At 41.2% G+C, this 25,885-nt stretch overlaps 1 protein-coding gene across 2 annotated transcripts; it reads right to left on the bottom strand.

The window, feature by feature from the left end:
- Positions 1–28: 28 nt before the first annotated feature.
- Positions 29–22,630, bottom strand: mkln1 (muskelin 1, intracellular mediator containing kelch motifs). Of its 2 annotated transcripts, none has more exons than XM_028396101.1 (18): positions 22,506–22,630; positions 21,426–21,495; positions 20,140–20,282; positions 16,678–16,766; positions 16,489–16,598; positions 12,052–12,244; positions 11,825–11,941; positions 11,531–11,596; positions 9,806–9,918; positions 9,484–9,696; positions 9,098–9,319; positions 8,888–9,017; positions 6,131–6,278; positions 5,236–5,350; positions 4,343–4,482; positions 3,925–4,027; positions 3,481–3,535; positions 29–3,293 (listed from the first exon to the last, which is right to left on the bottom strand). In XM_028396101.1, the coding sequence occupies exons 1-18, from the start codon at positions 22,583–22,585 to the stop codon at positions 3,172–3,174; spliced, it is 2,229 nt and encodes a 742-aa protein (XP_028251902.1). In that variant the 5' UTR covers positions 22,586–22,630; the 3' UTR covers positions 29–3,171. The 2 variants fall into 2 exon arrangements, with proteins under 2 accessions (XP_028251902.1, XP_028251910.1); XM_028396109.1 differs by having other exon boundaries at positions 11,864–11,941.
- Between the last annotated feature and the right edge of the window lie 3,255 nt (positions 22,631–25,885).

Below are 25,885 nucleotides of genomic sequence, written 5' to 3'. Positions count from 1 at the left end.
AAATTTCATCAAAATGCCACAAGTCATCCCTCATTGATGTGTTTTAATAATGACTGATCTGTATCTGTTGTGCGCAGGTAAACACACACACACACACACAGACACATAAATCATCCTGATTATATCTCAGGGAAGGTCTGAGTGGCAGGTCAGCGCTCATGCTGGAGCTGAAACATGGCGGTAAAGCACATGGAGGGCTTATAGATATCAACAGTACACATATAGGAAGATAGAATCTTTGCTACAATTTGCAAATCCTTTGATCTGGGCAGTAATAACACATTTAGATCTCTTTTTTATCACATGTGCAAATACCAGGAAAAGACTAAAACAACCTCAACAACAGCCTCTTTTTTCAATACATGATCAATTTTACCAAAAAGTTAACCCTTGATGTTGAAACTGGGAGACCCTTGTGGACTGTATAACACTTAGGATCCTGCGGACCTTAGGCTAGCCATTCCACCCAGGTTTCAGGCCTGATAGCAACGTATGCTAACAACCAGCTGGCAGCAGCTTCCTCTTTGGCATATATGAGTGAGGTATCAATCATATCAGCTCATTCTTATTAAGACAGAAAGAGTATAGATAACTTTACACTGAATGTACTTCTCTGGGTTTCAATTCAGAACAATCAACTGTCAATGTTCATTTACATCTGTATTGAAAAGAGACATGACATGTTCTTCGGGTGCTGACAAACCCATTCTCAGTCTAGACTTTCTGCCGCAGCCTTACAGCCCATCTTTAAATATTTTTTTCATGTGTTCATGTGTCCTACAAACACCTGTGACTCACGTCGTTTGAAAAAAAAAAAAAAGTTCAACATGAAAGACAAAATGGCAAAAAGCTGAAGTACTTGCAAAGCATATTTTACCCTCCTGTTAAAACGACCTCATGATCTCCTCCGTCTGTCAACGCACAGCTTATCTTATCTATACACTCTGGTTAACAGTCATGTAGTGTTCTGTTGTGTCACAGTACAGGAAGAGACAATAGTTTGTTGCCATTACCCGACCAAAAAAACCAAAGGCAATTAGCTGGAGTCTGACTGAGATTCAGGAAGACAAATAAGAAGACACAAGGGGGGGGGGGGACTGGGACTGTGAGTGAGGAGTAAGCACCAGAGGGCATGGATCCCAAATCCCACAATGTGATTTGGTAACAGCACAGGTAAACATGTCGACTAACTGAGTGGTTCAGCAGCCAAATGCCTCACACAGATATTCTACCAGAGCTACTCCATTACAGCAGAGACCTGAACCTAATCTTTGACCTCCTCCATTCATCAGTCATTTTGGTTTAAACTTGCTGTATCAGCGTTTGGTGAATCACACCCCAGTTTTTCACATCTCATCTGTTGTGCCACCTCAGCTAAACAGCACTCTTCACACTACTCTGGGAATGAAAACGTTTAGATACATTAATGAAGCTTTCTGAATGATCGCTGTCAAGTTCCTCCAAGTGCTGCAATGACTGACTGTCTATTGCATGCATCAGGTTGCACGTGAAATTCTTTTGCTTCAAATAAAAGCCTTTCACTCTCGCCCCCTACTGAAACAGCCAACTAAGACAATTCTCCATTCTGATTTGACCGGGAGCTATGAACATTTTGTACTTGGACAGCATAATGTCACTGCAATGTTTGCAGTGAAACTATTAAGATATAGCTGAAGTTTAAGCTGAAGATCATAAGGCTTTATTTTAACATTTCCTATTTTAGTGAATGTAAGTGTCCAAATCAATGGCTAATAAGAACTCAAGAGAAACAGAGTAAAGACAGAAATTTAATTGGAGGTAACTGGGATAATTAATAAGTTGTTTGGATAATTTTAATCAAAATTGTTTGTGCTTTTTTCCTTTTTCTGATTTTTTTTTTTTTAAACACATTTTTAGGGCAAACGGCAATCAAAAAATACCCAGCACATTAATGAAAAAAAAAATAATAATAGAAGTCCTGTTTTCGTGATTTTTAAATTAAAAGTCACACAAAAAATCCCAAGATCTATTGTGAACACTCCACATGTGTTTTTGCTTTGCTGTATCATCATGCTTGATAGAATCCATCATCTGAATAGGCTGACTAGGGGGCTACCTTTTGCATCCCCTGAGTTCCTGCAGTGGAAAAAAAACACCTCATGAGAGCATCTTAGGCTGGTTCATCTTAACCCTGCTTCGGGATTGTTGAGGGGAGAAAAAAAAAAAATCACCACACAATGAAAGAGCATCGAGTCAACACACCAGCACAAACAGGCTTTTCCCATTCGAATTATTATCAAACTGGATAACAGGCACCAGCACTTCACACACACACACACACACCCCGTGTTCTGTCCTTTTGTTAAATGAATTATACACTGAGCGTGGGAAAGTTCCTGCATGTTGACTTCTTTGAAAGGATTTGTTCCATCCAGGGAAACTTTGAAATATCCTATATGTATATATACATATTCTGTACACAACTTAGAATTAAATTAGAGTCCAATAATTATGGAGGAAAGCCAGTTTTACAGGGAAAACCAAAACCAATATAAATGTATATTTAGATATATATTAAACTTTATCTTATAGAATCATTCCTCTGTTCCTACAACACTATTCAAATTGTTAATGCTTTTTGCATCTGTGTGGCCATCACAATCATAAATTAGGGTGTACGTTACAGAAAAGTTGACAGCAGATGTGAAACCAGATAGGTTTTGCAACCAAGATGCTGAAAGCACTAAATAAACAGAGATTATCAGCTGTCCTGTACTTTAAATAAATAAAGGAATTTAACCTGAACTTTAGAAACAACTGGCTTCAAAACATGGCGTCTCATCATCCAAACACGGATGGATGTGTGCACATATCCTGCACTTAAAAATAGAGTCAATGATGAAAAATGCAAATGTCTCCAATGAGTCTTCATTAGAGGGAACGAAAACTAAGGAAAAACACACATGTCAGGCTGTTGTGAAATCCTGCTTTTTCCCCCCAACTAGCACAGTGTTGTTGTGTGTGTTTACAACCCTCATCGCCATGGTAACGCAGCCTGTGACAGTAGCAGGTCAGTGTAGTGAAGTGTAATCCCATCAATGAATAGAAAAATAAGTGGTCTCTGTCTCCACATAGTGTGCATGAGTGAGTGTTCAGTCAGTCCAATGGGTGAGGTGTCAGAGGTGGGAGGGGCTAGAGAGTGATGAGGTCTACCAGGTTGCCCTTAGGTGGGGTCATGCTGTCCGGGAAGAAGTTAACAAGTGTGTCGAAGAGCTGAGTCCTCTGAGCGTATGTCTGGTCTACGTCTGAGAAACCTGAGGAAAAACAGGAAAGAACTTATCGTACTGATGTGATCCATGTGCAGCCTTTCCACTTACTCCATAAACTTTGTTCTTAGAGAACTTTGTTTAACAAAAATGGGTGACAGTTCACGGTGAAGTAATCTTCCCATGTGAACACACGGGAAGTGTATCGTGTTTTTATGAGTGATCAGGTTCTTACCCAGAGGGATGAAGTCAGAACTGGACTTGAAGAGCGCAGAGGGCAGGAGCTGGAACTGAAGCACAAACGTTTGAGTCACTTTAACATATAACGACACAGAACAACCTACTCCTGCGGCTCCCCTCTGAATACAGATGAGGTCCACACCTTCAGATCACACATCCGTCTTTGACAGATGGTGGCTGCAAATTACAGCTGAGGCTGTAACGTAATGGGACCTCTGCATTATTCACAAACTGAGACATTCACACCAGCCTACTCTGACTCAATGGAACTCATTTAAGGCTCACATAACCTGTGATTTTCCTCTGCCTCTCTTTTATGCCTGTTCGCCTACAGTGGATTTATTTTTTCTGAATTTATTCAACCCTGAAATACTGAAAAAACAAACCTTATTTTATGAAATAAGTTGAATGTGGAAAATATATAGAAGAAATCTGGTACCTCTTTGGTCTCATCTGGGTCTGTGTGGTCTACAGTGAGCGACAGGTCATTCTGCAGGTACTTCAGTGCACTCAGTGGCTCTGACTGGGCTTTCTCCTCAAACCTGACCAACCGAAACACATGGATGGTAAACATGCACAGACAGGCAGGCTGCAGATACAAGTGCTACACACTAGATGGCAACAGAAACAAAGGAACTGAAGCATGGTTGGGGAGGCAGGAAACAACAGCATGAATAGAAGATCCCACATGACTCCCAGTCCTCAGATACAGAGTTTAATTCAGTTGTTATTTATCCAATTTTATATTAGCTTAGATGAATGCAGCAGATATTGGTAGAACCTTTCATTGGCATAGGACTTTAAACTGGTTGGTAAAATACACAGCAATGGCTGCGGGAATGAAAAGAGCCCCAGACCTGTATTTCCTGATGAGGTATCTGCAGTGGCGCAGCAGGTACTCCTTGGAGGGCCGACACAGTTTGAGGGACCAGAAGTCATCCAGGCGCATCTTAGGAGAACAAGACTTCCCCGGGTTTCCACCAAAGAGGTAATGCACCTGGAATCACACAGAAGAATATAAGGAAACATTCCGTTTCATACACATATACCCACACTAACAATCAAAAATGTGTCTGTGCACTCTATTCGATACAGAGTGCATATGGAGCATATGTACCATTTTTTTTTTTTTTTTTTTTTTTTTTAAACGTGACTTTAAAGCAATAAGGAAGTGTTAATGAGCTTCAGAGATGCTGATAGATTTATTTTTACCTCATGACAGTCTGCTGATTATACTGATTATGCATGAGAGTGGTTTTCATCTTCTGATCTAGCTCAAAGCAAGAAGAGAAAGAGATCCAGGTCTACGTCTCCTTCAGAATATTTACATTCAAAGTCTTCCTGTTTACATAATTTTACAATTTTCCTTAGTAATAATCTAATTTGGTCATTTTAAAAGGAGAAAATTGTCATACAACAAATACTGTATATACATAAACAGCTAAAACTGTACATATGTTGCAGCCTTTGTCCTTGTTCACTGTAAAGCACCACAAATCACTTGATTCTTCTCATATTTTCAAGTGCAAGGAGAAAGCTCCTTAAACATGTTAATGTCGGACAGTGGACAGTAGAACCCAGTGTGCTTGAACATGTCCTGAGGATTCACATTAACTTCAATCAGCATCAATTAAAACTGGAGCATGCTGAAGTAGCGCTCACGTTGTCCTCAAATCTAAGCATCTGAAGTGTCCCTACTTGAATTTATGACATGAAAACTGTGTGATACAATGTACTGTGTGTGTGTTACTTTGTGCATCTCATCGTAGACCAGCTGGTGTGCAAAGCGTGGACACGGCTCCTCCTCCTGCAGAGCCTTACTTGGGTTTTCTTTCACTGCCTGGTCATTCTTGTACACACATGACCTGAGCAGAGACACACGTGCAGAAATAAAAACAGGAAGTAGTCAGATTTAAATTACTGGAAAAAAATCTCAACACTTCCTAAAGCCCTTGAAAAATTCATACATACAGTTCCTTGTGGTCGGGAAAACACACTTGGTATTTTTTTTTTTTTTTTTTTAAAAAAAGGTCATCACTAAGGCTTTCCTGACATAAACATCACAACTAAATGCCTACGCAAACCTAAACCTGATTCATGAAACCATGTTTGAACCGCCTGTTTGAAGGTGCTTCAAAGACTGACACAAACTGTTCTGGATCTAATCTTGATCCTCACCATGAACGAGCACACATGCACACACTGTTGTAAGCATCTCATTGACTTATTTAACTGTTCACTGAGTACAAGAACAACTACTGAACTGGAACAGTGAGGGCTACAGCCTGTCCTTTTATAAACACCAATACAAACATGACACATGCACATGCAGTCCCTCTCTCACACATACTCATTGGAAACAAGCAGTTCCCTAGTGGAGGGCTGGGGGATTACCAGCTGTGTGCGAGAGGTCATAGAATGCTCTGGCATGTGACGCACTTCAGGGCTGACATTTGTATTTAAGTGTGTAGAGTTTGTGAGTGTTGTTTGCTTGCATGCTTTCTGCTATCTCTTGTGGTGAATGATCTTGGCTACAAAGAGCTGGTGTGTAAGTGAAAGTACTTCCTGCGAGTGTTATTGTGGTTACAATCAGAGAAAACGTCTCAGCAGGACAAAGTGTGTATGTTTTTCAGCCTGCCTCATACCAGTTGTTGCGGGCGATGTCGTAGATCCAGAAAGAGTTGCGGACGTTCTCCTCACGTTTGTCCTTGTCTTTGCTGAGGCCTGACAGAACATGGATTTCATTGAGCTCTGGGTCAATGGTGGCTCTCTGAGTGAAGCCCGTCATCGGCACTGCGAACATACAAAAAAAGAACTACAAATGAGCCTGATGATCAGCTTTAAAAAGAATACATAAAACTGTCAGTCTGATTCAGCTGGTTTTGTTAGTAGAGAAGTAACCAGTGCGTGAGTGACATGAGCTTTCTATGAAAGTTTTCAATAATGACAAAATGTCCTTCTCCATTAAATCAAAACAAAAAAGTAAAACAGCAACAAACAGCACTGAGGATATCAAAGAAAACTACTTGATAACATAGCAACGCGCCACCATGGCAACAAGGCCAGACAGTGCAAGGGAGAGTGAACAGCATGCAAATTGAGCTCAGTGTGATGAGAAATGCAGACACGCAAACACACAGTCCTCTCCTATGATTACAGCTGCCCCGAGATGGGCGGTGGGTACAGCACTGAAGCAACAGGCCTGCAGGGCCTGTGCAGGTCAGCCATCTGAGCAAGGTGTGTCGGTATGATGTTAAACCATGGCACCTAACAAATGTCAGAGTGGGTTCTGCATGCCTCATTTACTGAGTTACTAAAATACTGGAACATGATAAATACCATTCATAAAATGTGTCTGATGCTTGATTCCTTCAATCTAAACTGGCTCCATTATATCTCTACAGTTACAGCATAGTGTCAATGTCAAAGCCTGACACCAGGTTTAAGCTTTAGCTTTACCAGCCAGACACTGTGAAAAAGAGAAAAAAAAAATCAAACTCTCAGAAGGCCCTTAAATGTATAAAGTGTGAAATGCAGGTCTTCTACTAAACAGAACCAAATCCAAGCTTAACTATTTTATTCAGACCAATTTAATCTAAATTTCTCTTTGCATAATAAGATAAGATGTAAAAAACCCATTATTCTCACTATGGACCACCCGTCACATCAGATTTTTGGCAGATCTGCGGGCTTATACAGCTAATATGAGGACATTCAAACACTTATTTGCAGAGTATGTAAAAATGCAACTTATAGCATGTGGAACATGCATACCAAAAAATACTGTGATAATACTGATAATAACTTTTGTGCCCTTATTTTCAGTAGACACAAAGAAGTTCATTTTGGTTTTTTTTCCATGAACTGTACAGAGAAGATGATGCAAAACAAGCATGAAATTCATGATAAGCCTCTGGCAGCTCAGCAGTAGACTGAGTCAGCATTAGAGCTGCTGTGGCGATCCGCTGCTTTACATGCAGGAAAATGAGGGATAATTTAAAACGTGTTGACTCAGAATTCAAACTAACTGTATTCCAGCTCACAGCTTTGATGCTTTTGACACTTTTGTAAAAAAATAAATACAGGACTTGAACACAAAAATCAGCCATGCCAAAGTAATTAGCAATACTTAATGGTTTAAAAAAATATTTTTTTTTCCAGTGTGAAAAACAGAACACAGTGCAGTTTCACACATCAGACAACTATTGTGAAACATTATAAAAATAAAGCAGCTACTCCTAAAGACGAAAAAATGAACAAATACACAAGTAGCACAAACCGCAGTTTCTGACAAAACCTACTCAGATAACGTGTGATTGGATAGACAGACAAAGCACGGTGTGGGCAACATCAGCCCTCCCACACAGAGACTGGGGTTACAGGTCAGCACATCAGCACCAACAGGACGAGCTGCTGCAATGCTGAGCTCAGCCTGAGCCACAGCACACATCCACATGTGATACTGATTATGTGGCAGAGAGGAGAACAGAGAACTGTTCAGGCTTGCTGCTTCCTTCCTGCCAAAACACATTCTGTTCTTTTTTGCTCTACTTCACTCGCACACCCATTTGAATTTTCTTTCGTTCCTCATCTCCCCATTATCACTTTGTCCTAACTCTCTTCCCTCCCTGATTCTGGCAGTGTAAGACAGAGGTGAGTGCCGGGCAGACAGAGGTCTATTGATACTGGCTTTTAGGTGGAGCTGAGACGGCGGTACAGATTTCAGTCAATCTGGCATGGAGCATCTGACTGCTGGCAGAGGGAGTGAATCCTTCACCTGCCTGCTGATAGAGGTGTAAGAGCCAATAAATGCAGTGAACCCATCAGACCCAACAAACGACATGTCTGCTATTGGATTAGAACGGGATAAAAGAACAGTGATAAAGATCAAGACCAGAAAACAAGATTTTAACCTCTCAAACACAACTCTTAAGCCACAACATGCAAAAAAAGGTTTTACTACTCTATAGAATGGATTTTATGAGACGAAATGTAAATAATCATTTGAGGTCCATTACTGATGGCTTGATCTGCTTTATATACAATATCTAACAGGGTTGTACTAAGCAAAAATACGCAACATATGTAGGAATAATCAAATTATTATTATTACCATCTCAAATGTGAAACTAATCTGAGGTCTGTCAAACCATCACAAAGGCTTTCTGACATCCATGTTCTTTGTCACAAACTGAGGAAATGCCAAAAAGGAAGTTTAACACAAGGAAATGTACTTCGGTATAATCACTAGGATCACTGTGTTGTCACAATTTAACAAGTGACTGAATTGGATTTCCCTGTGTTACAGCTTCCCACATTTTAATCAAAAATCAGCATCAGAGGTCCAGGTTGTACAAACACAAAATTAGAAGTAAGAATTTTACTTTAAATCCAGTTCTTACCCATCCCTGAGTCCTTCTTGGTGCCATCAGATATGATCTCTACGTGGTCTCCATCTACATCATAGCTGAAGAAGTCATTGAGGTAAGTCTTTGACCTCTGACCCCCAAACACATACAGACAGCGGTTTCTCTGGTGGTGGAAAAAAAAAAGAAAATAACGATCAACATTCAGTCCAGAGTTACGTCGCATTAGTCAGTGTCCTGACTCACTGTGTGGAAGAGCATGCAATGTCCAATGCGGGACTGGATGTCCTCTGGCCCTGCGTTACACGAATCTTCCCGCAGGAGGCTCCATGTTGCAGCCTGGCAATGGTAGGCATACAGGCCGCTGAACTGTGGCTCTGATGTCCGGCTGTCCTCCACGCTGCCATTACATGTCAGGATCCGACCACCAAATGTGTAGATCATGTGCTTCTCTGAATCCATACACATCTGTAGCAAAAGGAGGAGGACAAGACAGGATGTGGTTAATGTTAAAAAATGAGGGAAAAGAGTGTGGAATGTACAGTAACATAAGCAATTTCAATCTATAGCAATGGAGCAGCTGGGCTCAGCATGCCGACTTCATGTAAAAGGCTTAAGAAACATCCAGATACCTGGTGATCGAACACCAGCTTTGGGCCTCCATCGGCTGATGTATCTTCACTGAGTAGCGTCCAGGTGTTGGCATCAATGTCGTATCGATAGAAGTCACTCTTCAGAGATTTGCTGTTCCGGACGCTAGAGTCCAGGTAACGACCCAGTGTGTAGATCTGACGCCGCTGAGAGTCAATGCACATCTTGTGACACGAGCGAGCACTTGGTCCACTCTGACACAGGAGACAGACTACTATTCAATTTGTTTGAAAAGAGCAGATAAAAACCACCTGATCCTGATGAAAACCTGATTCCTATATACAAAAAATGATCCTTCCTTACCTCCTTCTCCGTGTCTCTGGAGATACAGGCCCACTGATTCTCCTGAACACTATAAGCCCAAAAGTCTGCCAAGTCCTGTGTCCCATCCCAGCCTCCGAACAGGTAAACTGTCTCTGCAGGGCAGAAATACTGCTCGGTAAGTGGAAAGATTGCAGCCGTACAAAACACCAACTCTTTACTAAATGGCAGGCAGGAGGAACAGTCAGCAGGCAAGAGGTACATTTTGTTTCAGCTGTTGGCACTATCTAATTACAATAGAAACAGCAAAGTAAAGGCTCAGAAATCAATTTGGTTTATAATACAAACTGCAATCTATAACATGCTTGCATTGACCCCAGACCCAATGCTGTGAATCGACTTTAAGTTTTGATCACTTAAGAACTAAGAAGAAAGGTTTGTGATATATGACCACTAATTAAGGAGCTGCTGTCACTGCTGTGAAAACATAGTTGCTTGGGTCAAACACAGGTCAGTGCAGTGCTGCCAGATAAAGATAAGGGAAGCTGTGACTGTATTAAACACACATAGGAGGAAATGTCAGTTTTGTTTTGTACTTATGTTATATTTCTATTTGCTGGAAATAATGTCTATACTGTTTATTTTTACAGATAGATGTGCCGGTATATGTTTATTATGCCCCTATATTTCCCAGCTTGGGAGGAATAAAGTATTTCTATTCCATTTAGGCTGTGTCATTACTGCTGTAATTTCAAAACAAGTGATGATCAACAAAACTGTTCTTATTGTATGAGATGTGAGTGCATTCTAATAAAAGCATGAGCACATGTGTGGTTGTTGGGGCTTTGGGGGTAGATAATCTGCAGCTTAGATGAACATATTATTGCATTAACAATGACATGTGGGCCAGAACAGCCCAACACTGACAAGCTTGAAGAAGGACAAGAGAAGTCCGGGAGTGAACAAGAATGTACCATTGCAATGTCTATAGTGCTTGACATCATGATGCATTAGCTGAATATAAGGAAATGAACTATTGTTTTTAAAATGTCATGTCAGATCATTGTCGCTGAATGAGTTCAGTGGGCCTGTGTTTAAATGTTAAAAAGCCTGGTCTTGCGTATGCAGGTTTTTAGCCTAGACACTCCACGTACAATCTGGCATGAGTTTCCCTTACTATTAAGCTTAGTGTTTATTTCATAGTGCCAGAGCCAGATAAACAAACTATACTGATGGTACTGCTGCTCTCTGTCAGAAAAACCCACACAACAGTAAGGAGGCTGTAGTGCAGACTGTAAACCCAGGCCAAGACAAGGTCAAACATAACACAACTTACTGCAAGTGAAATTAAAATCAACATTTTCTATTGACTAGTCCAATAAAAACACAATGGTCTGTGTGTACAGCTCGAGACACAGACCAGCAGGAGGCAATGCCGACTCCCTGCTCTGACACAAGATATAGACACTGCATCACTTTTGCTCACGAACACAATGCAGGCTTTTGTTTTTCAGATAGCCAGCAGGGAAAGTACACCACCGACAACAAATAGTTGTGTATTCTACCTCTGTCAAAACAAAAGCGGTGATTTATGTGCTTTTAAAGGAGAACTGCCCTCAGGATAGCTATCTTTTGAAGGAGAATGGCAGGGACGGGGAGGGAGGGTTAATTTGATTAAACAGTAATAGAGCTTTGTGATGTGAGTCACTGTAGGAGGACGTGAGTCACACTGTAGCTAAGTCATAACACTGGCTGCGTAGGTCTCACCAGTCTGGACGTCAATGACCATTTGATGTCCTCCCCTCATCCCTGGCCTATTGTCGTCACCGTCACCTGTAAAGAGGAAGGAGGAAACAAGGATGGTGTATGAGCATGGGATAAAGGGATGACGCAGGAGAAAGTGAGGGAGTGAATAAATGTAAAAAATGGGTGAAGCACAGGGATAGGAGGGTGGTAGCAATCAAAAAAGGCGAATTAGAAACAAGGTCAAAAAGCCTTCAGAATGCAATGAATGTAAAATGACAAATGGGGAATATTTCCCGCTTGAAAAGATGGTCTCACTGTTCATGTCGTCTCGGCTGAGTTCTTGGGTGCTTGTACCTTTGTTGCATTTTGGGATGATCTGACTCCACCTAGGCTTGTACTCCTGCTGGCTGATATACTGGTTAAACAAGCCATCTATTAAAGACAGGGGAGAATCACATGTGGTAAAAATCACCATTAGAGGAAAACACAAAACAACAAAAAGTACACAATAATTGCTTTAAGTTTATTGTTGAGCGCAATACCTCTCACAGCTTTGTCTATGAGCTCCTCACAGGCATCAAAGTCTCCTTGCAACACCAGTCGATCGTGTAGGTGGGTGAGCATGGGATGCTCCAAAGCTATCCGTGTCTTCTTCTGCAGTGACTCAAAGGCCTCTGTGTAGTTATGCTGCCGGAAGTGTTTGAGGCAAAGGCGGATGGCTTCCTGTTCTCTGTACTGCATAGACATGATGGAGGGAAAAATCAGTCCACAAACAGAGCTTTCAACCACCAGAGACACTAAAGCAGCCTTAGGTGTAGCTCTGAATAATTCCCACTATATAAATTTCATATACATTATGTTGTCATAAAAAGAAGGATACTGGCTTTAAATCAGCTCTTGCTCAAAGGTGTAGCACAATATGAACTGAGCCAAACATAATAATTATGTTGCAGTGAACTGTGCTGTTAATAAGTTAAATAAAAGAGTTTGGATAAAGTTTATCTTGATATGCATTAAAACCAAAACTAGAACTAATGTGGAATGATGAGCTAAAAGCTGTTTTTTTTCAGCTATAACTGAAGCAAGGGTTGGTAATTCTTGAAAACTAGAAAAATTAAAATATCTCACTTCCAAAGCCACACCCTTACGTCTTTACAGCTGCTCAGTTCCTAGTTTAATGATCTAATGTCTCCCCAAAAAGAAAACTGCTAATATTGTCATAATAAATGCTTACAAATATAAACATGGCTACTGTTACTATTTAGAGACTATCAAGGCAGCATTTTAGCTACAAGCCCAAAATGTCAATAAGGTTTAGCACTAGCTATACAATGCATTTAAACAAGGCTGATACACATCAAGAGCAAAGTACCGTATTTTCACGACTATAAGGCGCACCTAAAAGTCTAAAATTTTCTCAAAAGTCGGCCCTGCGCCTTATAATACGGTGCGCCTTGTGTATGGGTTGAGTACCAGACACAGGGACGTGGTACGTAAACTACGTACGATGGCAGAAATTCACCAATCAGCTGAACAGTACGTCATACGTACACTACGTACACTAGCAGCGATGAACCAATCAGATGGATACTACGTAACACACAGGTTCAGCCGATTGGTGAATTGCTGCCAGCTTACGTAGTGTACGCTGGCAGCAATTCACCAATCAGCTGAATGCTACGGTACTGGTGCAGCAACTTCCAGCTGATTACAGCTTCCGCGTTATGCAGTGACAACTTTGCCAGCAAAAACATCCAGCCCAGCCACATCACCAACATGGATGAAGTCCACCTCACTTTCGACATCCCCGTGAACCAAACTGTGGAGAGAATGGGGACCAGCACGGTATCAATACGGACTGTAGTGGTGGACTGGATGGTAATGGACAGAAACTTCCGCCTATGGAAGAGAAAGACTCTGCCTAAAGAAATGTTTCCAGCAGGAGTCTTTGTTAAGGAGAAATGAGGAGACGAGGAGAAAATGGGAGAGTGGCTCATGGAAGTTTATGTAAAGAGACCAGATGGTTTTTTTTCCATGCATCACCCTCGCTGCTGATCCGCGACTCCGCATACGCCCGTTTTACCACTGGTGTAAAAATACAGGCGAAGCAGATGAATTCATAGCTTGCCGTAATCCTGGGAGGGTTAACAAAGAACTCCACCCGCTGGACATCGGCGTAAACAGGGCGTTCAAAGTAAAGTTGCGAGCGGCGTGGGAGCGATGGATGGCCGACAGCGAGCACAGCTTTACTGGGAGGCAGCGCCGGGCGAGTTACATCAGTTATGTGAATGGATTGTGGATGCATGGGCTCATGTTTCTGCAGTGACTGTTGCCCGAGCTTTTGTGAAAGCCGGCATAATTTCCGAACAATAATAATAATAATTTCCGAACAGCCAGCCGGCAACGTGTGTGGCTGTGACTCTGACAGCGAGAGGGAAGCTGGCAGGTTTGAACTCGCGCAGTTGTTTCCTGTTTATTGTTGTAATAAATGTTCTGTACAGTCAGCCACTGGTAAGGATGAATTAGGAATCACTGTGGTGCATCTGATTAAAATGCGGGACAACGTATATCTGAAGATGGTCTTTATTTGTTAATAAAGTGTAAAGATAAAGTTGGAATCACAACAGGCATTCAGCAGCAGCCACTGTTCTGCCCATAGAAACACACATGCTGTTTCTCTGTCGCTGCCACCGTCGAGAGAGAGGCTACACCGGCTCTCCTCACTGATATCCAGCCGGTTTTTACTGAATCGCTGCTGATAGAGAGGTGAGCGGCTTGCGGAGGATGCGGAGCTTTAAGCTGAGATGCGAGGGTCCGATCGCAGATCAGGGCTGGATGGACGAGGAGAAAATAGGAGAGTGGCTCAGAGAAGTTTATGTAAAGAGACCGGGTGTTTTTTTCCACGTATCACCCTCGCTGCTGATCTGTGACTCCATGTGCGCCCATCTCACCGCTGGAGTAAAAAACCAGGTGAAGCAGACGAATTCGGAGCTTGCCGTTATCCCGGGAGGGTTAACCAAAGAACTTCAACCGCTGGATATCGGAGTAAACAGGGCGTTTAAAGCTAAGCTGCGAGCGGCGTGGGAGCGATGGATGGCAGGCGGCGAGCACAGCTTTACCAAGACTGGGAGGCAGCGCCGGGCGAGTTACGCCACCATATGTGAGTGGATTGTGGACGCATGGACTCATGTTTCTGTATTGACTGTTGTTCGAGCTTTTGTAAACGCCGGCGTAATTTCAGAACAGCCAGCCGGCAACGACAGTGACTCTGACAGCGATGAGAGGGAAGCTGGTATGCAAGCACTCGCACAGTTAACCTTGTGTATGCGCTGAGGACAGAAATAGACCGTGTAACTGACACTGCGCCTTATAATGCGGTGCGCCTTATGGTCGTGAAAATACGGTACACATGCTGTTGGTCTTAAACGTCAACTAGTCAATGCCACTCTGTTAAATACTGTTTGATATTCAATTACTGCATTGCAGCAGCAACACATCACCTTTCTGGGCCATTTTTCATGTAAAGATCATCCCAAGGAGTAGGGGTGGGCGATATGGATGGATATGAATTTTATATCACGATTCTTTAATGATAAAAATCACAATCACGATTTTATCACGTTTTGTTTTTACATTGACACTAATTTGCATGTTTCTGTGTAAATGACGTCAGGTAGCCTACTCTGTCACCTCTCAAAAACTGTCAGTAGATTTTAAAGGCAAACAACAACTCTGATAATGTGCACTCAGTATGCAATAAGCATGAAAATTTAAATAACTTACAGAACAAAATTAAGTTTTATTTCAAATAGGTTAAAAAGAAGACTAATGTAGTTCTGTAAAGTATTATTCAACAGTCATTTAAACAGACTGAAGTGTGCCTCCTCAGGTTAAACAATAAATACAGTATGGATACTTGAGTAACTCTTAAAGTTCAATGTGATTTAGAACAAATGATCAAACTTCAATGGGAATCATATCTAAGGAAAAAGCTGCTGCTGTCACCTCTGTCCACCGTTTACTAGAGTCCTCATATGGAGCCTCTTCATCAAATGCCTGCGTTATTGTTTTGGTGACGTCATTAGCTGTTGCCTCTGTCTGCATCTGATGTACATGCGGCCCTCCCACTGCACACACACACACACACACACAGAAGAGCTGCTGACGGCACAACAGCAGCGAACCTGAGTATAACGAGCTGGTAATGTTTAGAGAGGTGGGCGTGTACGCGCTCGTAGCATTATAATACACGCGGCCCTTCCACTGCGACACACGTCGCGCGGACACACAGACACGGGCTTAGAAGACGCACCGCTGCTGCCGGCAGAAACAGTACCGAACATAAAGGTGGAGTTCATTTTAGGGACCAGTTGCTCCGTTCTCTTTTCGTTTTCAGCCGTAGCTTCCTACCAGGGAGGCTGTCATTGGTTGGTCGTGTTCACATTTAGCGCACTGAGAGTGGGACGAGTGAAAAAAACTCATGCTTCTGCGCGAACATAAAACTGCAATTAATAGAACGTGCTCTATGGATGATAAAACGATCTGTCCGTTCTGGTAGATCGCCGATACGTTAAAATCCTTCACGATCATTTATCGTCAAATCGCACAGCCCTAGTTAAAACGAAGACTAACGTAATTCTGTAAAGTATTATTCAACAGTCATTGAAACAGACTGAAGTGTGCCTCCTAAGGTTAAACAATAAATACAGTATTGAGACTTAAGTAACTCCTAAAGTTCAATGTGATTTAGAACAAATGATCAAACTTCAATGGGAATCATATCTAAAGAAAAATGGAGCTGCTGCTGTCACCTCTGTCCACCGTTTACTAGAGTCCTCATATGGAGTCTCTTCATCAAATGCCTGCGTTAGGAGGTTTAGTTCTGCCACGTGATTAATCAATTTAATTACAAACTCAAGCATGGTTGTGCTGTTATCCCCTCTCCCAGTTCTACCAACCATTTGGATTAATTATCTTACCTTACTGTACCAGTTAAGGCAGGGCTGCACTACATCAGGGTCTTCAATACCGTGCAGCTCGATGTACCAGATGCTGAAGTTAAAACTTGGACCCCAAGACATCAGAGGCACTGAGACAATAGGAAGAAAAGGGGAGACCACTGTAAAATCATGACCATTGTAAACAAGCATGCATCAGGCATATCTTACCTATTTTGACAAATCTGCAGGGAAACATCTGCTCGTCAATCTTGTGCTTTAAGGTGAACGTTTCCTTGTTGTAGTCATTCTTAAGGCCACTGGCAGAAAGACAAAGAGAGAATCAAGAAAATCTAGTAGTTTCATACATTCTCTTACGGAGTCAAAATGAAAACCGAGTACATATTCTGGTAATGTGTGGATGGTCTTCCAGCTGTGGCACTTAAACAGATTTAATAACAATAACTTTCCAGCACTGATACTGGAGCCATTAAACTCAATATCTACATTCCAGTTCTGTTACTGATTAAACATTGTGAACAAAGAAAATGTTAATAAATCAACAACCACACCCTGTGTGCCTAAGCCTGTTACAGGATGTCTGAACCATAACTGTTCCTTATTTAGCAATTCTTTTCCAGGCACCTTCTGTATCTCCCTGATACAGCCGCCTTTTATAACATAGCAAGTTTTATGCAGGTGCAGTTTTGAGGTAATTGATTTTTTTTAATCCAGAAAGACAAAAAATAACATAGAACACACTATTTATGAGATTTTAAAATTAAATACTGCCTCAAGTTGTCCAATTACATAAATCTTCATTCAGTCCGACGTTACTTGCACCTCTGGCCTGCATGATTGGTGGATCACATTGTTCTGTTACATCACTAGTACCCTAACCTGTACCTTTCCTTCTGTCTACCTCACTCTTCCGGTCACTGTTTCTGCTCTCTTTCCTCTCCACTAGGGGTGGGACGGTTTAGGAAAGAAATCCAAACCGTTCGGTACACGTGTTTCGGTTCGGGGCACGTGTTCTGTTCGGTTCTGGACATGCGCATCAAGTAATACAGGGAGGCGTTTTCACCACAGCATGGAAGTGTTGGCAACTTGGCGTCTCTCTCGCTACATTTGGCGGCTTTTCAAACCTTTTTTTTTTTTTTTAAAGCCAGAGTGACTCTCTCTGGTGACTTTTGGAGACTGACATGAAATCATTCTGCAGTCAGGCTACTCTGCTTGACAAGCAGCGACCGTGAGCTCCTCCCCTGCCTCAACGCACCTACAGCCGGTCAGTCTCTCTGTAGCTTTGCGCAGCAGGTTCAGCTGCAGGCGGAGCAGAGAGACCCACAGCACTCAATCGTGCGCAAAGCTGCCGAAGGTCCCGTCAATGCTCACAGAGCGGGATATAAATAGCATATTTCAATGGCAAAAATACAATAAAAACATGGACATCAGTAACGTTAGCTTAGCCTAGCATAGAAATAGAGTTCAGTCTATGCAACTAGCATGTAATGAGCAACGGTGGACAAAACAACACACGTTCTCTGTCCGACGGTGTGTGTCTGTGTGTGTACATTGCGCCTCTGTGCGCAGACAGCAGCGCAGACAGAAATGACATGCTGCCGTGCAAATAACATAAATAACATGAGCTGTTTAGTTTGTTTAATAAAGGAACAAGGTGTAGAGCTGTTCTATAGGAAAGGTTTTCTTAAACGGCTTCTGTTATGATCTGGTGCTATATAGAAAATAAAATGAAATGAAATTGACTTGACCTGATATAATGATGGGGAAACACTGAACTGATTCTTAAATATGTTGAATGTTGGATAAATAGGCTGTGTATTTTATGCTCATCTGGTATTTCCAGAGTGTTAAAAGTAGAAAAAAACTCAACATTGTAAACAGAACTGAAAACCGTGACCTCAGAAACGTGATAAAAACAGAACCGAGGATTTAGTGAACCGTTCCACCCCTACTCTCCACCTGTTCTGCCTTTAAAAGATGGGTGAGGTGAATAAAAACTGAATCCCTAAATTCCATGATAACACTATTTTAGGTATGTTAGCTGACCCATTAAAGTGATAGTAGATCAGTGCAGAAGTGGCCTATCCTATGTTGTCTTGATATTTTTTTTGCTTGTGTTATTACTAGATTTAATTCTAAATAGTAAACCTTCTCCTTGGAGCATGTCAATGACTCTTTGTAGTTTTAAGATATTTAATCAGCTAAATGGTTGTAAACAGTACACTGTGTGCAAGAAACAAAGTGAAACAGAGCAGCAGAGGCTTATGGACAAGTTTGCCATAGAGCTTCTGCACCCCTTAAACTTCATGCTTCACAGACAGTATCCTCAACATGGTTGTCAAAGACATGACACTAAGTTGAAGATGAGCGCTTTAAACAGATACAATAATACAATACAATCCATCATTCTTGTGTATTCCTGCAACCAATATGTCTCTTCTCAGCAGCAAATAAGAGAACCAGCATCACTCAAGAGCACAGCTATATGCTAATAATAAAATGCGGATACTTCTAGTATTTTGACTGGCATTAATATTTGAAACCTTACTTCCAGATCCAGCAAGATCTCAACCGGTTAGCTTCTTTTACCTTTATAGATTTTAATGTCACTTGATGTAAAATAATAAAATATGTTACTTCTAAAGCTTTTTATGTTTTATTATGCTATGAGGATATAAAAGAGTTACATCATAAGTTGAACAGGTAAAGTAAAACATGCACTGGAGCCCATAACAGACAACATGCTCACAAGAACTAGTGTGAGCGTGTGAGAGATGTACCGTATTTTCCGGACTATATGTCTCACCAGCGGGCCAGCGTAAATCACTACGTTTTTAGAGTAACGTTGCCTCTTGAATTCCTCTTAAGTGGTGCGGCTGCAGGGCATTGAGAGTGAGACACACGCATTTCAACAAGTCCTCACGCGGAGAAATGATTAGCTTCACTGCACAGAAATTCCTATAAACATTCTGTAAATGAGTCAAAGGCAGACTACCATGCGCTACAGCTGTCTGGAATTAGCGACATATCGGCTCAGCTGCAAGCACACGTTCCATGAACGTGCGCATCACCTATGCTCGGAATGCAAAGTCAGGACACAAGAATAACTAATTGTATATTTTTTCATATATAAGTCGCACCTGAGTATAAGTCGCATACCCAGCCAAAGGATCAAAAAAGTGCGACTTAGTAGTCAGAAAAATAAAGTAATCACTGAAGGCTGCCCTAATTTTTAGATAAAATTGGCAAGAAAACGTGTTTCAAGTCACAATGTATTGTCAAAATCAGAAAAGGTTTTTGTCTATTACGTATAAAAATAGTAAACCTATATTGGAATTGATGGTTTTCGATTAATTTACTTAAAGATATGCAAACATGAAAGAAAATCACTAAAAGCTGCATTGATGTGTGATCAAAACAAGGCAGAATCTATAACTCACGTAAAGAACTCAGTGAAGTGCAACACGCCAATTAAAATCAGAATCAAACTCAATAACATCACACAGAGGAAAATTTATACGATAGTTTAAAGTCAAATCAATCACAGGGGTCAATAATCCCACCTCCATACAGATACAGTCTGTAGAAGCTTGTTTACCACACAGAAATAGAGACATATGCTGACATTTCTGACTGCAGTAGACAAAAAAATACCAAATACAGTGTTCATACCTGGACAAGAGCTCTGTCATGTTCTCTTCACTCATCCCACCAAACACTTTGAACTTCTTTAGGTTGCACACATGAGTCTTCTCATACTTCCCAAAGGTGATGCTCTGAACGATCGCCGGCCTTTCCAATTTTAGGATTAAAAACTGGAGGAACAAAGAATAGAGCATGAAATCACAGCAAATGATCCTGTGTGTGTGTGACTGCAGACTACATGGAACTGCGTACGATTATGAAAGGCCAGACACTGGAAGGAAATTTGCTTGTTACCTAAACAACTACAGCAGAGGTCAATCTACTGTGTCAGGTAAGTGGCATTACATACAATACATGAGCTGCACCTGCTTGTCACTGCTGCTTTAACAAGCCAGGACATCAAGTGACAAATCACCAGTGGCCATTAGGCCAGATTGAGCAGAGGCTACCAGCCCAGAGCATTGATTAAATGCCCCACTGGAAAGACGGCACTTAAACTCCAGAGGCCAACATTTTCACATCCATTGATAAAGGATACTGATATTCTTTCAATCCACGAAATATTAATCTGAGAGGCCAGCCTTGTGATCAATAAAAAAGGCAGCCCTTCTGACTTGACTGACTCCACTGATACGAACATCATTTCCATCAATTTTCCATCGATTGACTAAACAATTGATCAACTCAAGTGTCACAAGTGTTTCACTGATCATTCCAAATATCAGAAACTACACCATACTGTGTAAAATGATCAACAATATAAATTGCCATAGTCCCACCGATTTTGATGCATGATCACATCATTAGTTGTTTTTATTCAGAAAGGAGATAAAAATTATAAGCTAAAAATTATGTTTAGTAATTTACTTTGGAATTTCAGGCACTGGTGACCATCAAGCTGCAGCCTCTGTAGACTGGCCAGGTCAATGCTGCAGTTCTTGATATACTGTGGTTCAGCTGCCACAGCAGCAACTTTCTCAACCTACAACTCCACCACTAAGACTGTTCTGTCAACAGTAACCCTTCATCTGCTCTTCAAAACAGAAAGGTTGTGTGTCTGCAGTGAAATGGCCGGCTACCATTGCCTGCTGCAATCCGGGATGTAGTCCATCTGCAGGACACATCACTAGAGAGGCAGGAACCTGGCTAGGCTAGTCTGCAGTTAGAGACAGGCTTAGGATAGCTGGTTGACAGCAACTAAACTTTCTATTAATTGAAGAAAAAGGTCATATCTATCTGGGTTTCATATTTACTTGCAGAAATCAATTAACACAAGAACACTCCTGTTCCATGTGTTTCACTGTCTGTCTTACCTGTGGAGGGTAGTTGCTCTCAGATGACCACCTGGAAGACTGATCATTAGGTTTATCCACCAAGATATTCCTACGGGAGACACAGGCACAGGTAAGTTATGTATGTGGAAATACAACCCACCACAGCAACAAATGACCAGAAGACACACAGCACTGAATCAAAGTTATGAGCCTGGGTTTACAAATCACAACTGGGCAGAATTGACAGACGTGTAAGGCAGTTTCGCGCTTTATTATAATCAACCTGTAATGGTAAATTATTCCTATTATACTGACAATATCTATAAAAGCCAACCAGACCAGAAGCATCTGGAGAGTTTATTTAGTTCGTAATCAATCGTTACTAAAGGCTAGCCAACTGTTATGATTAGCTTGCTAACATTACCGTTAGGTACAGCAAAACTGTATCTTTAGTACTGCTGACCAAGCAACAGGCGCATGCTCTGTCATCATGGGTGACTTCATTTAGAAAATACTGCATTTAAAGGAGTTAACGCATGATGAAACGGGGTTTCGTTTTCTAACACCAGCTTCAGGTAGCCAGTAAACAAGCTCATTAGCATAGTTGCTAAAGCAGGATGGTTAGATAACAGCACCTACTTTAGCTCTGGACTACAGTTAGCTAACATGGACGTTCGTTTTCACCATAACGGAGTGCCGGAGTACATATTGCTACATTTATTTCCAAACACAGACACTGTTTTTAACCATTTTTAGTTAAACGCTTAACAGAATATTGAGAAATACTATCTTTTGAACTACTGAGAGGTACTGATCAAATACAGTTTGATTTTTAAAAATAACAATGTAACTTTGTTTACATTAGGAAACAATGCACCAACGCCAACCCCCATCTGAATTACTTCAATTCCAACAACGCATCGCTGTCGGCCGGCTAAGTCTACAAATGAAACGACCCTGTCCCTGCTGAAAAAGATAGGCTACATGGCTTGGATCACAGACGAGCTAGGCCAGTCGGGCCGGCTACAAGAAACAATGGTGCACTGAGACGACAAAAGACCACCTGTAACCACAAATCACAGTGCATACGTTGTGCCAGCTAACGTGCGTTATACTCACTCAGGTAAATATGTAGACGAGTAAGAGCTCCATTTAAAAACGCTGAAAGTGAGGACTCTGCTCTCAGGAACGACAGCCATCTTGTTGCAGAAAATAACAGGCAGCGGGAGGCTAGCAAGGAGGGAGCAGTGTCAGCCCTTAAAGAGACAGTACACCTGCTATGGTTTGTTTACACGAAGCGGCCTGCAGGTTGTAACAGACAGCCTATCACATCACATCCTTAAATCATCTCTTAACTCTAAACATTAAATAAACGAATAGTTTTTTTTACAAACAAACTTATTTCGGACCCCAATACACAACTCGTAATTTACTGCATATTTTTTGTATTTGAATAACTAATTGATTTAGCATTATCTGCAATGAAAACTAAATGCCCACTAAATCCACAAAACCACCCTATAAGGCAGGATGTGAGGATGTTATAAGTCCCCTATCTTACCATGCTCTTCATTTCAGTTTATATTGTATTATGTTTTACTGGTGGATAATCTGAATAATACTGGGGGGGAACAGCACAGCTATCTCACCGCTTGTAAATGAGGATTATGATACAGCGATATGGATGCAGAGTATTTTACCACTCTAAACTGCTGTGTTTCCCATCCAGGAACAAGGAACAGTGTTCTTGTTATAAAAGCACCTTCAGGGTGATCTCAGTGCTTTGCTACATGTCGAGTCATTGATAGCTTACGGCCTACATGAGTCATCTACTGAGCAATGTGAATAGAGCTATATTCCAGTCCACTGGAATGGTGCCCAGCATTTTAATTATCAGTGTATGTCTGTGAGGTTTATACAATAATGTCAAGACATGAATTGGCATTTTCCAGGCTGTGCTTGATTTAAACAAGAAGTCAAGCTAGAAGCTCTGACAAAGGTCCCTGGGGACAAAATTTGAATATAAGCCAAAGAATAAACCATTGTTGTTTTTGTTTTCTCAAATTCAGACAAAATTGATTAGAATATGATTGATTAGATGATTATAATTTCCTGTCTGTCAAATGATTAAAAAAATCCACCCAGTGTCTGAATTACAGCCTTATAGCCTAGCTAATGATAAATACGACACGCTCAACGTGTGAAAAAATATTTTATATATATAATGAGTGTTCTCATTATAATCTCAGGTGATTTTAACCACGTCTCTATAGACAAGGCACCTAAATTCACTCAGTATGTGACCTGTAAGACTAGAGAAGAGAGGACCTTAGACTTGTTGTATGTAAACCCCCCTATGGGAAGATCAGTTCACAACTTGGTTCTCCTCACCCCCTGTTATGTGCCCCTGGTTAAAAGGCTGCCTGTGACCACGAGGACAGTGAGGAAGTGGTCAGAGGACAGCTGTCTGGCACTGCAGAGCTACTATGAGGAAACAGACTGGAAGGTACACTGTGAGCCGCAGGGTGAGGACATTGATGGGCTTACAGGGTGCATCACAGACTACATCAACTTCTGTGTAGACTGCAATTCCATAGCAAGAACTGTTAAGTGCCATCCTCAATGAGAAGATGAGACTCCGGCTAAACACCGGGTCTTCATGAGCCTGAGTCTCCAGAGGGTCTTTGGAAGATGTCCCGCATAGTGCCGGTGCCAAGGACGCTGTGGTCAAGTGGTTCTTAGGACTACTGACTGGTGGCACTGACACCACACATCATGAAGACTCTGGCCTTAGGCCTCAGCTAGACCCCCTCCAGTTTGCCAGCGATGGGATGGCAAGAAGGGCCAGATTTTCTGTTTTCTATTTTCTGAGGAGGCTCTGGTCCTTTAACGTCTGTCAGTCCATGCTGAGGATGTTTTATGAGTCTGTGGTTGCCAGTGCCATTTTGTTTGCTGTTGTGTGCTGGGGCAGCAGACTGAAAGGAGCGGACACAAACAAACTCAATAAACTCATCAGAAGGGCCGGTGATGTTGTGGGGGCGGAGCTGGACTCCCTGACAGAAGGTTGCTGTCTAAGCTGCAGGGGATCCTGGAGAACCGCTTCCATCCTCTCCACCACGTGCTGCTGAGGTGCAGGAGGACTTTCAGTGCCAGAATGATCCCTCCCAAATGCACCACTGAGCGCCACATTCCGTCCTGTGGCCATTAAACTAACCATCTAGCACATAGTCTTATTAAGTCTATCCATATTGGATGTTAGTTAATGCTGTTATATTTTACTTGTATGTGGTTTTACAGTTATATTATAGATGACAACCATTTGTTGACTTGATGTTTTTATTATTGTTTTTTGGTCAAAATGAAATTAAGCTACAGAAGAAACAGATAATTTACATTATGACAGGCGTAATGAACAAAAACTCCTATAGGCCGAAGTTATGTTATACTTTTCTGTTATTAATTTAAACTCCACATAATTTGCAATTTGGCAGTTTACATTTTAATATTTTAATATTGTTTTCAGTACATGTAACTTCAATTTACTGTTTTAATTTGACTAAGTTTATTAGGATTTAGAAATTAGAAAATAAAATATTACATAAATGTAGCATAGCATTTATTTTTTGCACATAGCATGCAAACAATAAATGTTATGCTATGTTTATGTAATATTTTATTTACATAAATGGAAAATTTAATTTGAAGTCCAAAATTTTGTGGACACAGAATTAAAATTTGAGTCAAAACATCCTTATGGTATAGTTTGTGTTTTACAGTCTTACCTCTTATAATGCAGTGAATATGTCTCATAGATCTTGTACACTAAAATAAGTGTTAGTTCATAATTATAATTCAGTTCATAATTCATAATTTCTAGCTTTGTGTGTATATGATGATGTCTCAATGATAGGTGTCTTATTTTAGACTTTGTAGGTGGTTGACAGCTCAATAGGAGCCACTTAAGCTGGCAGCAGACAGTTCAAGAAAAGTAGGTGGTGGTGGTGGTGGGGGGGGGGGTGTCCTTTTGTTGGTGAGAGTTGTAATCCGCTCTAATTCAAACCACAGGGGGTCCGCAAGTCTCAGAGACCCCAAGACCTCTGGTATGTTCACACGGTCCTGACTGCCAGCGAGCCCCTCCTTCTCACTGCATCTATTAGTGTTCATTAATGAGCTCGCAAATTGTATTTTACCCTTTTTGTCTACTGTATAGCCTACATGCATGCCTTGCTTTAAAAGTGGTCCCTGTTTTAGGATATTTGAAATTCTTGTAGATTATTTTACAGTACAAACTTTATAAAGCCCAGGACTTATTTCCAACTTTGTACCCAATGTCCACCTATAGGCCAACAACTTCATTAGGACTGTGACCTCAATCATTACAGAATATAAAAAAGTAGGTCAAATGAAACAATAGATAAAAGGCAAAAAGGAAACGGCTGTACAATAATTATGAGAAAAATGAGAAACAAATTATGGTTTAAGGAGTTTATGATTTACTA

The sequence above is a fragment of the Parambassis ranga genome, chromosome 2, assembly GCF_900634625.1.
Source record: "Parambassis ranga chromosome 2, fParRan2.1, whole genome shotgun sequence".
Taxonomy (NCBI): domain Eukaryota; kingdom Metazoa; phylum Chordata; class Actinopteri; family Ambassidae; genus Parambassis; species Parambassis ranga.
This window is presented reverse-complemented; position numbering and strand designations above follow the sequence as displayed.